Below are 14,496 nucleotides of genomic sequence, written 5' to 3'. Positions count from 1 at the left end.
TATTTGACTACCTAATTTTTCTTGTTCCTTTAAAACAGCTCAAAGTAGCTAGTACCCCCTGTCACTTACATTTGAATTGATGTAACATATATGAGATTATATTTTTTCCAGACTATACATTTTTGAGTAATTTTTTTTTCTTTAGAATATTTACAGGGTCTACAAGACTAGATGGAAATGCTATTGGTAAGTGTATATATTTATTTCACTTACGAACTAGTTGTTTGGCTCAAAGACTTAAATGTTAAGCTAAAAAATTATAAATCTATTTGTGTTATAGTGGATTTTGTCCGTTGGCTCTGTGCTGTGTCTATGGACGAATTACTTTCCACTACACACCCAAGAATGTTTAGTCTACAAAAAATAGTAGAAATATCGTATTACAACATGGGAAGAATAAGACTGCAGTGGTCTCGAATTTGGGAAGTTATTGGAGATCATTTTAATAAGGTATTTGGATAATTATAGGATTCGTTTGCATTTGGATAATTATAGCATTCATTTACATTCATTTATTATTTTTCATTGTTTAAAATTTCCTTGTCATACTCTAATTGAGATTTTTTTTGTTCCAAGCAATTTTTTAAATTGTTTTTATGATTAAATTTAGAGAACCCTTTGAATCCTGTTATTCTTTAGCTCTAAAATTGAAGAATTTAGTTAAAATAATGTTTTTCTTATTGTGAAATATTGTTAGCACCTAGTACCTTTATGGAGAACCTTAGGGTTGATTTATCTGTGCTATAAATGATATACTCTCTCTAAAATGAAAACAAAAAATTATAGAGTTCTACTGTTGACATTAACACCTTCTATTTCTGTTGCCATTGCAGGTTGGCTGTAATCCTAATGAAGACGTAGCTATTTTTGCAGTAGATTCCTTGAGGCAGTTGTCAATGAAGTTCTTAGAGAAAGGGGAGCTTGCTAATTTCAGATTCCAGAAGGATTTCTTAAGACCTTTCGAGCATATAATGAAACGGAACAGGTATTTTATTTGATGAATTGCTTAATATCAGAAAAATACTATATTATTTTTGACAGCACGGGGAAACACAAGAAAGAGGGAAAGAAAACAGTAAGTTTTTATCTGTATGCATAGCCAAGCAATTATATTAATATTTTAGGTCTCCAACCATATTTTTATTAGGTCTCCAACCATTCGAGATATGGTTGTACGGTGTATCGCACAGATGGTGAATTCTCAGGCTGCTAACATTCGGTCTGGATGGAAGAACATTTTCTCTGTATTTCATCTAGCTGCATCTGATCAAGATGAAAGCATAGTGGAACTTGCATTCCAGACAACAGGGCACATTGTCAGTAAGTATTTCTTTTTAGCTGTGTTTAAGTTTAAAAAAAAAAAGAAACTATAATGTGTTCAGAAGATATTCAAGTATAAAGTTATGGGCCTTAGGCCTATTATGGTTTTTAAGTTTACCAAGTTTTGCCACATAAGCAGAGTGAATAATGAGGTTTTTATAGTTAACATTTTTTTAATGTTTACTATGTGGCAGGGACTGTAATTACTCTGCATGTATTTTCTTAAGTCCCCCAACTCTATGAGATAAGTGTGAGGAAGCTCAGGCCTGGTGAGGTTAAGTAATGCACCTAAGGGCACAGAACTAGTGAGTGAGACAGCTGGGATTCGGAGCCAGGGAGCTTTAAGACAAAGCCTGTGTTTTGAACCACTGCACTCCACAGCTTCCTTTGACTTTGAGGGAAAAGAAAATATTAAAGATATAAGTTAAAGCTGACCAGAAGATTATAATTATGATCATCAGCATCAGCATCAAGAATGACATCATCATAGCTGTCATTTATTGAGTGCTTGCTTGAATTATTGTACTAAGTACTTTTTACTTAAGTTTATTTAGTGATTACAAGTATCCTGTGGGCATTATTATCCTTATTTTATAGATTAGGAAACTGAGATACAGAGAGATTAAACATAATTTTGTATCACTCAACTGTTAATACAGTACCTGCTGTATGCCAGTCACTATATTAGCTGCTGGGTTGATAGTAGAAACCACAGGCCTGTTTCCCTGTCCGTACTGCTTAGGATGGTCAAGTAAGTGGTCACCACAGACTTGAACCCTGTCTGTTGGACACTAGAGCCTTTAACCTTTAAGAAGTATACATCACATCCAGAGAAGTTAATGTATTTTTTGGTGTAATTAAGTAACTGAAAAATTATAATTATTTTGATATCTTTCCCATTTTATTTTAGCCCTTGTGTTTGAAAAACACTTTCCAGCAACCATTGATTCTTTCCAGGATGCGGTGAAGTGTTTGTCTGAATTTGCATGCAATGCAGCTTTCCCAGACACAAGCATGGAAGCCATTCGACTTATTCGCCATTGTGCAAAATATGTGTCTGACAGACCTCAGGTATAGTGTCATTTGGTAAACATAATTTTACTGAATATTTATCCCCAGCATAATAGTGACTGAATGTTAAACTTACTGCGATCTAAGTTGATTTGGAAATTAAGAGGATATGAAGCTTTTATTTTTCAGTAAACCCCAACTTTATCTGAGCTTGATTCTGAGTTATACTAGGTAGTAGTAGTGATAGCCAGCGTTTATTGAAGATACCAGATATTTTTCTGAGTGTTTCACCTGTATTAACTTGTTTAACCTTCATTATCACTTTATGGGATAGGTAATGTTACAGCCCCATAGTGATAAAGAATCTGAGGAAAAAGAAGTTGAAAAGTGTGTCTGTGATTGCTGGACTAGGAAAGGAGACTGAGGGTGTGAACTCGGGCCTGCACTGTTGGCCATTACCCTGCACCGCTTCCTGCCTGTGGTGCTGAAGCTGAATGTCAGGGGATGAGTGTGGGCTTTGCCACTGGAGTCAGAGCATGATTGACAGCCTGCCTGCCAGCTCTAACACACATATTTGAATCTGTCTTTACAACTCCCATAAGGAGAAGTGATACATCGTAGACCTGGTAATAAGATTTTTACTGCATACTGACGTGGACTTACGGTGTGCTGAGTACTTTTTATATATATAAGCATCGACTCATTTGACCTCCATCCCTCCCCATTGTGGTTAGTGTGGTTGCATGGTGCTGTAACCAAATGATAAAAATGAAAACCTGATGTAACCTGGTTAATAATGCAGAAAGCTGGTAACAGAGTTGAAGCTGAAACCAACTTTTGTGGTCTAGTCCAGTGCTCTTTATAGGCAGTTATATCTCCTTTTTTATATATGTATGAATTACCATGTTTTATCAGATTGTTCACTTTTATTTGTAACTGTCATTTTTTAAAGTTTCAGAAATATGCTTAATGTAGGTATTATGTTTTACCTTTAATAACCCTACCTTTCTTGAAGGCTTTCAAGGAATACACAAGCGACGATATGAATGTGGCTCCTGAAGACAGAGTGTGGGTGAGAGGATGGTTCCCGATCCTCTTTGAGCTATCCTGTATCATCAACAGGTGCAAATTAGATGTAAGAACCAGGTAACAATCAGTATTCGCAATTAAAATTTTGTAAGGCTTATTTTAACTTTAATCAAATTAATGTTTTTTATGTGAACAGAAGTTCCATTGTGAAAGGCCATAAATCATTAGCTTTATCAAATATAGCAATTATCAGAAAGGCAAATTTTAAAACATGTTAAAATAGAGCAGTGATAAAAAATAGAAATACATTACTTTTCCTTAAAATTTGTAGCCTACTTTCAGTTTTATTTCTATGTTAATTAAATACTTTACAGATTCTGTCTTTTCATACATGTACTTCAAATCAGAAGTAGAAGTTAGTGGCAAAATTTATTTCCTGGTGAATGATAGAAGAATTTCCAAATGTGCATCCTTGATGGATTTTAAGTAAAGAATCTTTTCTCTAAAGACTGATCAGTAACAGTTTTGAATACTGTTGGTCTATTCAAAAAGAATTGAACTCTTTCCAAAGTATATTCTCAATAAAAGATCTATATGAAAATACCAGTTTGTAAAGAAACTGTTGTGGATATAATGTAACCAGACAAGCACTCAATATAAACTTCTGGTGTTATAGCTCATATCAATCACATAAGATCATTTTTCTCATTCTGTGTTTTTGATACCAAATTGATATGGCCAACTTGTATTTCAGTATCTGTGAAAGGTTTGAGTGCATTATGAGTTTAGTTTTATGTTAAAATCCCTCTTTTAATTATCCCATGTTCTTTATAGGGAGAATCATTAGTTACTTAGACTGTTTAGAGAACTTGTTGAAATCAGAAAGGTGGAACAGACCTCTAACAAATCAATGATAGAAATGTAAAGAAAAGGTGAATCCTTCCTCCCCTTGTGCCAGAACCACACCTGCCCCCACCCGAGGTTAAGTTTGATTTATTTCCTAAGAAACTTCACTTTTATAGTATTATTTGTTATGACAAAGTTTAATGGCATAGATAAGTCATCCAAAGTAGTATCAAACTTGGACTTAAACCTTGGGAATTTTTCACGGAGCTTAGTAATCACAAGAGCAGTGTGCAGTGTTTTATCTTGACACAGGATCTTCTTGCTTTTGTAGCTTGTCTGGGACCATGCAACCTTGCTTCTCGCCCTCACTTATATTCAGATTATGGATGGGTTCTGGTTGTTAAGGAAAAGAGAAAAGATGAGTTCTGATTAGTAAAGGAAAGGGAAAGTATGAGTAAACTCTTCAGTGATGGCTTTCATTTTCTTCACCCCACTGTCTGTGAGAGCTGTTATTTAGATTCCCTGTAAAAATGTAGCATTATGATTTTTAACACATGTGTTCTCATTTGATTACCTCAAAATTCTGCAGATTTACAGTTAAAGAGTTAACCCCTTAAGTCCCAAATATTCTTTTCTCCTATACTAGCAACCTGTGTAGATCTGTGTTTGCTTTAGGGGCCTAGAAAAAGCAGAATTTCCTGTGCCCCCTTCTCCCCAGACATAGGGGTGGAACCTGGTTACTTGGAGTGAGAGGAAAACTGATTTCAATCTCAGGAAATGTTGAGGAAGTGGAAGCCTTTTCCATTGTGGAGGGGAATGTGGAACTAGTTTTTTACTGCTGCTCATTGCACATTAGGTATCTTATGTGTGAGATAAACTGTTGTGAACTTATAGGACTGAACTTATTTTATGTTATTCTTACACATTTATTTAACAAATACTTATTTTGATCCTCTTATGTACCAGGGATATACTAGGCCTGGGGGTAGCATAGCAGCAAATGAGCTAGACAGTGTACCATCTTTATGGAGGCTTTCAAAGAAACTTTTGTTCTGGCCTATCATCAGACATTTGGAAATATAAGCCTTTCCTAAATTGAAGGATACCTATATTTTGCTAGGAGAAAGTAACATATAGAGGAAGCATCAAGCTTTTTAATGCTTACGTGAAGGGTTTTTTTTCTTAATTTCAAGAAAGATAATAAAGAATCAGGAAGGCAGTTTTGAGTTGTAATTTTAACACTTATCTGAGGACAGTGAATGTGATACTAAGGTCTCGACTCACTGAACAACTGTTGCCACATGCCTCTTAGGTGACAGGCGGTGCTCCACACCTGAGGTAAAGCAGGCATAGATCCCGCCCTGTCTTAGTGGATTGGTTTTCCAAGTTCTTTTTGTTCGAGGACAATTATAGTATTAGCTAAAATTTCCTATAGCTCTTTGAAAAAGATTTTCCAAAATCTGATTTTTATTTATTCTTAGACTGTTTTTGATGTATTTTTCTCCCTTGGCCATAGTGCCACAAAATTAATATTCACTAATATGATGATCTTTCTCAATCTGTAATTTTATTTACTATTTTTAAATGCTGGATGATGGGATGGGAGTGGAGGAAAAGTAAAATAAAGAAAAATTTTAAGGTTAAGGACTTTGAAGTTTTTTGCTAAATTATGCATTCTAAGGAAAGCTGTATAACAAAATTCTTAAAACTCAGTATCATGTGTTAATTTAAAACATTTAAAAAACTGATCTTAAACTTTGTTTTCTATAGCTTTGTAAACTATAACAATTATTTTAGGAGGGAGATTCTGATGTGCAGTGCTTTTTTGTTTTATAGTTTTCCTATTTATGTTCTGTCACTTTAGGGGCTTAACAGTAATGTTTGAAATAATGAAAACTTATGGCCACACTTATGAAAAACACTGGTGGCAAGATTTATTTAGAATCGTTTTCAGAATCTTTGACAACATGAAACTGCCAGAACAGCAGACAGAGGTAAGAAGACACTTAATTTTCACTTAACATAGTGAAGTCAAGAGGTTCTTAATCGTTTCCCTAATATAATACATTGTGGTATTTCAGATTAAGACATTGAACAGAATAAAATTCCTATAAAGTTTTTTCTTAAGGCATTATAATAAATTGTCTTTATAAACAAGAACACTATCTAGGGGTAGAACCAAGTTAATTAATTGATTGGTTGTTTTCAATGTTTTTGTTGAACTTCAGTTTCTTTTCCTTATTTTAATATTGTCTTTAGTATTTATAGTGACTTCTTATTCTGAATTGAATAAAAACTACCTAGAAATAAGTAACATATGTATGCACTAGCACAAAACTGTATATGAAAACTATCAGTTCAGATTATTCCATTATGCATTTGAGAAAAATAAATTACACGTATTTTGCACATTCCTTTTTGGTTTTTTAAATAACTACTTCACAAAAGTCAGCTTAATTGTAAAGGTATGTTAACCCACTCGGATAAATTCTTATCCTTTTCTTCCTCTTTATTTCTCTTTCACGTTAGATCATATTCTGGAACAAGGCCAGCTGTTATTCATGCATATTGTTTGAAAAGTCATAATGCTAATAGCAAAATAATACAGTGATAGTTCTTTACAGTCAAAGCAAGCATTGCAAAAATAGTTAAATTATTTTATACATAAGTGGTTATGGCATAATGGAGAAAACACGTAGCAGTAGATTACATATTAAGTGAGTTGAAGGTAGTGTTCTAGAGCAGCTGTCTCCTACCTTTTTGGCACCATGGACCAGTTGGAAGACATGGGGGCAGGGGGAGGCAGAGCTCAGGTGAGCTTTGCTGGGGACTCGGTTTCTAACAGGCCTGGGCCCTGGGGGTTGGGGACCCTGTTCTAAAGGGAAGTAAGAGTCTGAAAGGAACAGGACAGGCTGGCATTTTACATGTGCAAACATACTTCTTTTTTAATTCTAGTAGTTGATGAATGGTCTGACCTTCCTAATGACATTTTTCCCCTAGAAAGCTGAATGGATGACAACGACCTGTAATCATGCACTTTATGCCATCTGTGATGTATTCACCCAGTATTTAGAAGTACTCAGTGATGTACTTTTGGATGATATTTTTGCCCAGCTATTCTGGTGTGTGCAGCAAGGTACGTCTGTACCAGATAAGTGACACAAAGTGTTAAATGCAACCCTGGTAACATAGAAATGAATTGCTCTTTTCTTTTCTAGACAATGAGCAGTTAGCACGATCTGGTACAAACTGCTTAGAGAATGTTGTTATCCTGAATGGTGAAAAATTTACCCTAGAAATCTGGGATAAAACTTGTAACTGCACACTGGATATCTTCAAAACCACAATCCCACATGCGTAAGATGATTTTATATGACTTTATATATTAAATGATGGACATAAAATGTTTAAAGTAATGAGTGATTTCTCATAACAGAATTCTTCTAAAAAATATCTCATTGTTCCATGAATTTGTATTTATTAAACATCAAACTCCTATAAACTATAACAAATACATGATTTAAATTCCTTATAAACCAAAATCTTTAGTCTGATCCTCTAAAACTGGGGTCATAATTATGTGATTCCACTTTTATAGGGTTTTATTTATCCAGGGGTCTTGAATTTTTTTAAAAAAGGAAAATTTATTTGCACCTATTACCTTTACATTAATTTTCATTTTTTAAAAGGATAAGTTTGGAGTTGTAGTGAAGGAGTTTTTATTAGCAGGAAACTAACATGTAGTCTGGCTAAGTGGCTGACAACACCTGGACTTTTTGCAGGACACACGTGAACTCACTTCCCAGCTCTACCTTGGGCATTCTCTGACCTGCACAGAGTTTCACCTTACATCTGCGATTTTTACATCTACTTAATAAGATGTTTTAAATCTTATCGAAAACATCTTATCAAGTAGACATACATGAATGCACTGGCATAAAACTATATATGAAAACTGTCAGTCCACATTTTTAAACACAATGAACTTTTTCTTGATGTGAATTAAATATGTTTGCCCTGGTGTGATCCCTTTGTAAATATCCTTGTCAATAGCAAATAGGAAGCCATACAAAAGGAGCACACCCCTAGGAAAGAGTCTCTAGGCAGGACTACACTAAAAGGGCACACCGTCATTCCCTTGGCCTATTCATAATTATTTGACAGTTCTTATTTTTTGGTGCACATTTTGTTGGATCAATGTAACTAACAAATACCCGTTATTGTCATCGTTTATCTATGGTTGCTATTGTATGAATTTTTGCCTAGCTGTTGTCCCTATGAAGTCTTTATAAAAGCCAGTCAGGGTGAATTTTTTTTTAAGAACTGCTTCTGTTTTAATTCATTGGATGCACACACTCAGGATATATGACCTTAGAGATCATCATAAGAACATCTTTCATATAGCCTTACCAGAGTTCTTTCCATGTTGAACTGAAATGATGTGGTCAGCCACTCTCTCTGCTCAATTCCTGAGGAGCTTCTGCTTCTCAAAAGCAAGAACTTAGGCCTCAGTCATCTTTCTGTCCCAAGCAGCTGATCGAGTTAGTGTAAACTGGTAACCATGGTACCCTTTTAATTATATTAAATGTGAATTGTTTTCTGGAAGTACATATTTTAAACTTCTCACTTTTTAAAAAATTTTTTCCAGCAAATTGGTCTTAGCAATAGTCAAAGAAGGAATATGTTGCTTTGGGTATATCATGTGACAAAGCATATTAGATGTGGCACGTTTCACACTGAATGATTTGTGTGATTTTGTTATTTTTAAAGGCTCTTGACCTGGCGTCCCACTTCTGGAGAAACTGTTCCTCCACCTTCCTCTCCCGTGAGTGAAAAACAGCTGGTAAGTTCTGACAAATAAAGCATGCTTTAAATTATTTAATTATTTGTGGTAAGTAATTTTTACCATGGGCCAAATTCTTTTCCATGAGCCCAGCTCTTTTAAAAAGAAGGCATGAATATACTGTGTAGAATTCTCAGGTTAAATTTCATGGTAGCATATTTCCCAGGAAGCTAAAATTTATCTGTTAGTGCCATGAAGGAGGCATTTTAAATTGTTTGATATTATGCATGGTCTGGGACATAGAGTAAAATGATTTCAAGAGTTTTAAGTGGCAGGCACCAGATTATGTATGGATCTCCCTGCCAACCTGAACATATTATTAGATATTATTTAAACTTTTAATTGTGATATAATTTGACCTTAGAGAAAAGTCACATACAGACAATTCTAATATTCCCCTCATGTAGTGTATTTGTTTAACTAGGTCTGTCACAACAAATTACCACAAACTTAGTGGCTTAAAACAGCAGAGGTTTATTTTTTCATAGTCCTAGAGACAAAAGGTCCGAAGTCAAGGCGTCAGCAGAGCCACTTCCCTTCGAAGCCTTTAAGGGAGAATCCTTTTCTGCTTCTCTCAGCTTCTGGTGGCTGCTGGCAGCCCTTGACAGTCTTTGTCTTGTACTCACATCACTCCAGTCCTTCCAACAACTTTTTGAACCAGGTTTGGTATATGTTACCCCATTTTATATAGAACAGGGAATAAAAGATTATAAACTGCAGTATTTTAAGTTAAAATATTATTTTGATTAGCACTATTTTTTGGGAATGCAGGTCCTGTGTTTATTCAGCAACGTAGGTGAGATTGCTTCCCACTGGGATATTATGTCAGAAGTCTGTCTTCTTGAAACCACATTTTTGTCTTCTCGCTGAGTGTACTGGACCGCTATAACAAAGTAAAGCTAGGGCTGCAGTGGTGTCAGCTGCCATGCATTAGCTGACACTGTGCCGGGGCTTCGCACTTACTGTGTGAGCCTCAGACAGTGACAACCGTGTGGAAAGTGTCCTCTCCATCATCAGATCAGAAAACCTCAGTTCAGGAAGATTCATTGCTGTTTCAAAGTTACACTTAGTAACTCTGGGGCAGAATTCTAGATTTAGCTCTGTTGGAGTTGAATGTTCAGCTTCTCTTCCTGACACCGCACTTGTAGTTGGTCATCTTCTCAACTGACCACAGCTGCTGGTTCCTTGAGTGACAGATCATCCTTCCCTAAAATCACCCCTAAAAAGCTTCCCTGAGCTCAGCCGGCACAAAGCTCACAGAGACCCTCCCTGTCTCTGCCGCATGTGGGCTCTCTTGCGAGTTCATGGCACTTTGTGGGTGCTGTTGACTACTTTTCCCACACGGGGAAACGTAGCATTTTTATCTCTTGCCCTAGGGTGGTCTCAGGCCCAAGCTGGGGGTTGGAAAGGAAGCTTTTCTCTTAAAGACTGTTTATTAGCTCCATCCATGTATAGGTAATTTTAAATAATTTTCTCATTGTGTCTGTAATCGCAGTGTGTAAAATGTCATTTTTCGTAGGGATACAAAAAAGCACAGCATAATAGAAACTATTTTTATTCTTAAGCTTTATTCATTGTACATATAGTGAATTTTTTTTATTTTATTAGGATACATTATCACAGAAATCTGTAGATATCCATGATTCTATTCAACCAAGATCTGCAGATAATAGACAGCAAGCAACATTGGCTTCTGTCTCTACTGTGAATGAAGAAGCCAACAAAATTAAACCTTCAGCAAGTGAGTTATTTCTCTTAGTAAAAATAAATTGTGTGGTGTATTCTATGTAGGAAAGGGGTGAAATTTTGCTTATTATTAACAAATATACTGTAATCAATCATGTGGTCACTTTGTTACTGTGTTTGTTCCAACCTGAGCATCATCTGCTAGATAGATGCTCACCTGGAGATGGTCAGGAGCTCTGCTAACACCTGCCATGCCAGCTTTTTCCACAAGGCTTTCAGCTAATGTTTGTGTTGAGCTTGAATCTTCCCTCTCCACCCCCTTCTTCATGACAGCCCCATATTTTTTCTACAAAAGTGGAACTTGATGGGCCCTCTTCTACCTGTCTGTGAGGGGCCAGTGCTTTCCAAGCAGGAGCCCCCAGTCTCTGAAGGGCAAGCCTGCTCTCCACCCTGCTGCCCCACACCCATGTCGCCTTTGCTGCTGTCCTTGCCTTCTCAGTTCTTTTCACAAAGAAGGGGAGCCCCTTCTGTTCTTTACTAAATTGGTTCAGTTTTGTTTACTGAAGGAGGATTATAACACTGAGGAAAGACTACCCCCTCCCTAGAGGAAAACAGGACAGCTTTAATTGCTTTTTAAAAAAAGATTTTATTTATTTATTTCTAGAGAGGGGGAAGGGAGGGAGGGAGGAAGGAAGTGAGAGAAACATCAATGTGTGGTTTCCTTTCTCATGCCCCCTCCTGGGAACCTGGCCCAAAACCCAGGCATGTGCCCTGACTGGGAGTTGAACCAGCAACCCTTTGGTTTGCAGGCCCTCAGTGGACTGGTTTGCCAGCATTCAGTCCACTGAGCCACACCAGCCAGGGCTTTAATTGCTTTCTTAAATTGAAGTGAAATTCACATAAGTAACTGTTTTAAAGTGAACAATTCAGTGGCATTTTGTAAATTCACAATGTTATACAGTTGCCACTTTTATTTAATTCCAAATCATTTTTTTATCCTCACTGGAAGACATGCCCTTTGATTCTAGAGAGAGGGAGGGAGAGAAACATCAATGTCAGAAAGAAACATCTATCAGCCATGTCTGACTAGGGACCAAACATGAAACCTGGGCATGTGCCCTGACCAAGGATCAGACCTGCAACCCTTGGGTTTACAGGATGGCACTCCAACCAACTGAACCACACTGGCTAGGGCCTACAACATCTTCATTTCCCCAAAAGAAAGCCCTAATAGGGGGAACACTGTTTCCTCCACTTGTTTCCTAGTGGAGGAAACAACCACTAGGCTGTTCCTCCATGTGCTCTAGCTCCCCAGCCCTCAGTGTATACTAGTCTGATTTCTGTGTTCGGATTTTCTGTTCTGCACATTTCATATAATGAAATCATGTAGTATGTGATTTTTTTATGTCTGACTTTTATTTAGCATAACATTTCAAAGTCTTTTACATTGTAAAATGGATCAGTAACTCCTTTGTATGATAAAATAATTGTCATTTGTATGAAATATGCCACATTTTATTTATCCATTCATCTGTTGATGAACATTTGAGTTCATTCTCCTTTTGGTTATCTTGGAAAAGGCTGCTACAACTGTCTGTTTACAGGTATTAGTGCCTATTTCTGACTCTTTTGGGTATATTCATAAGGCTAGAATCACTAGCTCCTATGATAATTCTATATTTCACTTTTTGAGGAACCACTGAAATGTGTTCCAGAGTGGCTACACCACTTTACTTTCCCACCAGCGATCTACATTTTTCCACATCTTCACCAGCATTACTACTTTTCTCTGTGTGATAGCTATTGAGTGGTGTGAAGTGGCACCTCATTGCAGATTTGATTTGCATTTCTCTAATGATGAATGGTGTTGAGTATCGTTTCATGTGCTTATTGGCCATTCGTATATCTTCTCTGGAGAAATATCTATTCATGCCCTTGCTCATTTTTAGTTGGGCTGTTTGTCTTTTTGTTACTGAGTTATAAGAGGTTGTTACATGCTCTATGTACTGCACCCATATCAGATACAGGATTTGCATTTTCTCCCATTCAGTAGATTATCTTTTCATTTCTCTGATAATGTCCTCTGTTACACAAAAGTTTTTAATTTTGATGAAGTCCAGTTTATCTTTTTTTTCCTTTTGTTGCTCATGTGTTTAGTGTCATAGCTAAGAACCCATTAACAGGCATGAAGATTTTCTTCATGTTGTTTTCTTCTAAGAGTTTTATACTTCTAGCTTTTATATTTAGGCCACTGGTCCATTTTGAGTCAGGTTGGTTTTTTTTTTTTCAGGGAATTTTTAATTAATCCTAGGTGCTTTCGTTTGTTCTTGAGAGAAGACAGATTTGCTGTCCTACTTGAGAGGAGCTTCTAGCTTCAGTCACTGTGTCTTGCTAACTTCTTAGGAGGGAGATAGATGGTGGTGAGTGGCCCATGTTCTCCAGAGAACAGCATGGCTCATGCAGGAATTCATGACAGCGTTAGTCTGCACTGGAGGATGCCGCGAGGACAGACTAGTGAGTGGCTTTCCTCTCTCTCAGCCCCAAGCCTGACCTTAAGTTTACTTAGCCTTGTGAAGGAAGGGTTCGGTGTTTACACATTAGAAAGCTTTCACTTGGCTGATCTGAGACTATACCTTTGACAGAGCAAGGGTGCTGCGCCACTGCCACCCTGAGCGGAGCCTCTTGTCCTCTGCCAGACGTCCTGCTCTCACTCCCCTTCAAATTCCTCAGGAAAAATTCACCATGGAACTGTTGACTCAGAAAAGTCAGAGCTGGAGGAAGAGTGAGTGGCCACCGTCTTCCTGTGGGCTCATCCACTCAGTGCCAGGTTGTGGTTCCTGTTGGAGGAGGAGGCCATCTGCTGTCTGACTGTCTCCTACCCGGAGACTGAGCACTTCGCTGTGCCCGAAGGGTGGCTGTCCCACTCTTTCTGCACTTGCAAAAAGCACCACCGCCCCCCTAGTCTCAACTCGAGTCTGGGCTCGGAGCCTGCTGCTCCACGTAGTTCATCTTTGCTTAGCCTCGCTCCCTGTTCTTCGGTGACTCGTGAATGAGTCCATTACAACCCTGGCAGATCAGCCCTTGTCATGAGTAAAATTTGTCCAATAGAGATTGACCCCATCTGTGCTGCTGGTCCTTCTAGTGAGACCGAAGGTAGAATCTGCATCCTCCAGTTATGAAAGGCCACCAGAAACTGGAGAGTCCCAGCTCCCCTCGTTTGGTTAGAATGGAGCCTCATCGGCCTGCTCTCACTTCACCCTGCTGACAGCACTTAACCCCTGCACAGCTGAGGTGGGAGCTGAGGAGAGCACATCTCATTAGATAGCAGCCTGCTCACGGGTCCCTGCAGGGATCCCCGCTGGGCTGCCTGGAGTCTTGCTCCAGCCACTGAGGATGTTTCTATGCCTTGAATGAGGGGGGTGAATGAAAGATTGGTGCACTTAAAGCCGTGACTGGATTGCAGGAACAGGAAGAAGATATGTAAGAGGAAGAGACAACCGTGGAACTTGTGTGTTTGTTTTCTGACTTGAGATCTATTACTAAAAACTAAGTGTTAAATACAACAGCCTTTCTGAAAACTTCATGGAAAAGAGCCTTTATTAATGACATAAATAAGAATAAGTTTGAGCAAGGTTTTTGCTACAAACCAAAATACCTAAAACATGAATTTAACTTACACAAATCAGAGTTCAGAAAAGAGAATTTGTAAAGAAAAGTAGAAAAAAACTGAAGGATTATAAGTCTTCTGATGCCAAAGCCAG

At 37.6% G+C, this 14,496-nt stretch overlaps 1 protein-coding gene across 1 annotated transcript in view; it reads left to right on the top strand.

Annotated features, from left to right (window-relative positions):
* ARFGEF1 (ADP ribosylation factor guanine nucleotide exchange factor 1) overlaps positions 1–14,496 on the top strand; it is a 110,998-nt gene that overhangs the window by 87,683 nt on the left and 8,819 nt on the right. Inside the window, exons 24-34 of the mRNA XM_028533871.2 lie at positions 146–186; positions 281–450; positions 834–985; positions 1,148–1,320; positions 2,231–2,391; positions 3,347–3,477; positions 6,071–6,200; positions 7,207–7,342; positions 7,425–7,563; positions 8,977–9,049; positions 10,658–10,790. Of these exons, the coding sequence (XP_028389672.1) occupies positions 146–186; positions 281–450; positions 834–985; positions 1,148–1,320; positions 2,231–2,391; positions 3,347–3,477; positions 6,071–6,200; positions 7,207–7,342; positions 7,425–7,563; positions 8,977–9,049; positions 10,658–10,790 (1,439 nt within the window). The remainder of the gene's footprint in view (positions 1–145; positions 187–280; positions 451–833; positions 986–1,147; positions 1,321–2,230; positions 2,392–3,346; positions 3,478–6,070; positions 6,201–7,206; positions 7,343–7,424; positions 7,564–8,976; positions 9,050–10,657; positions 10,791–14,496) is intronic.

Source organism: Phyllostomus discolor, chromosome 7 (genome assembly GCF_004126475.2).
Source record: "Phyllostomus discolor isolate MPI-MPIP mPhyDis1 chromosome 7, mPhyDis1.pri.v3, whole genome shotgun sequence".
Taxonomy (NCBI): Eukaryota; Metazoa; Chordata; class Mammalia; order Chiroptera; family Phyllostomidae; genus Phyllostomus; species Phyllostomus discolor.
Note: the sequence above shows the minus strand (reverse complement) of the source record. Positions and strands in the feature narration are given on the sequence as shown.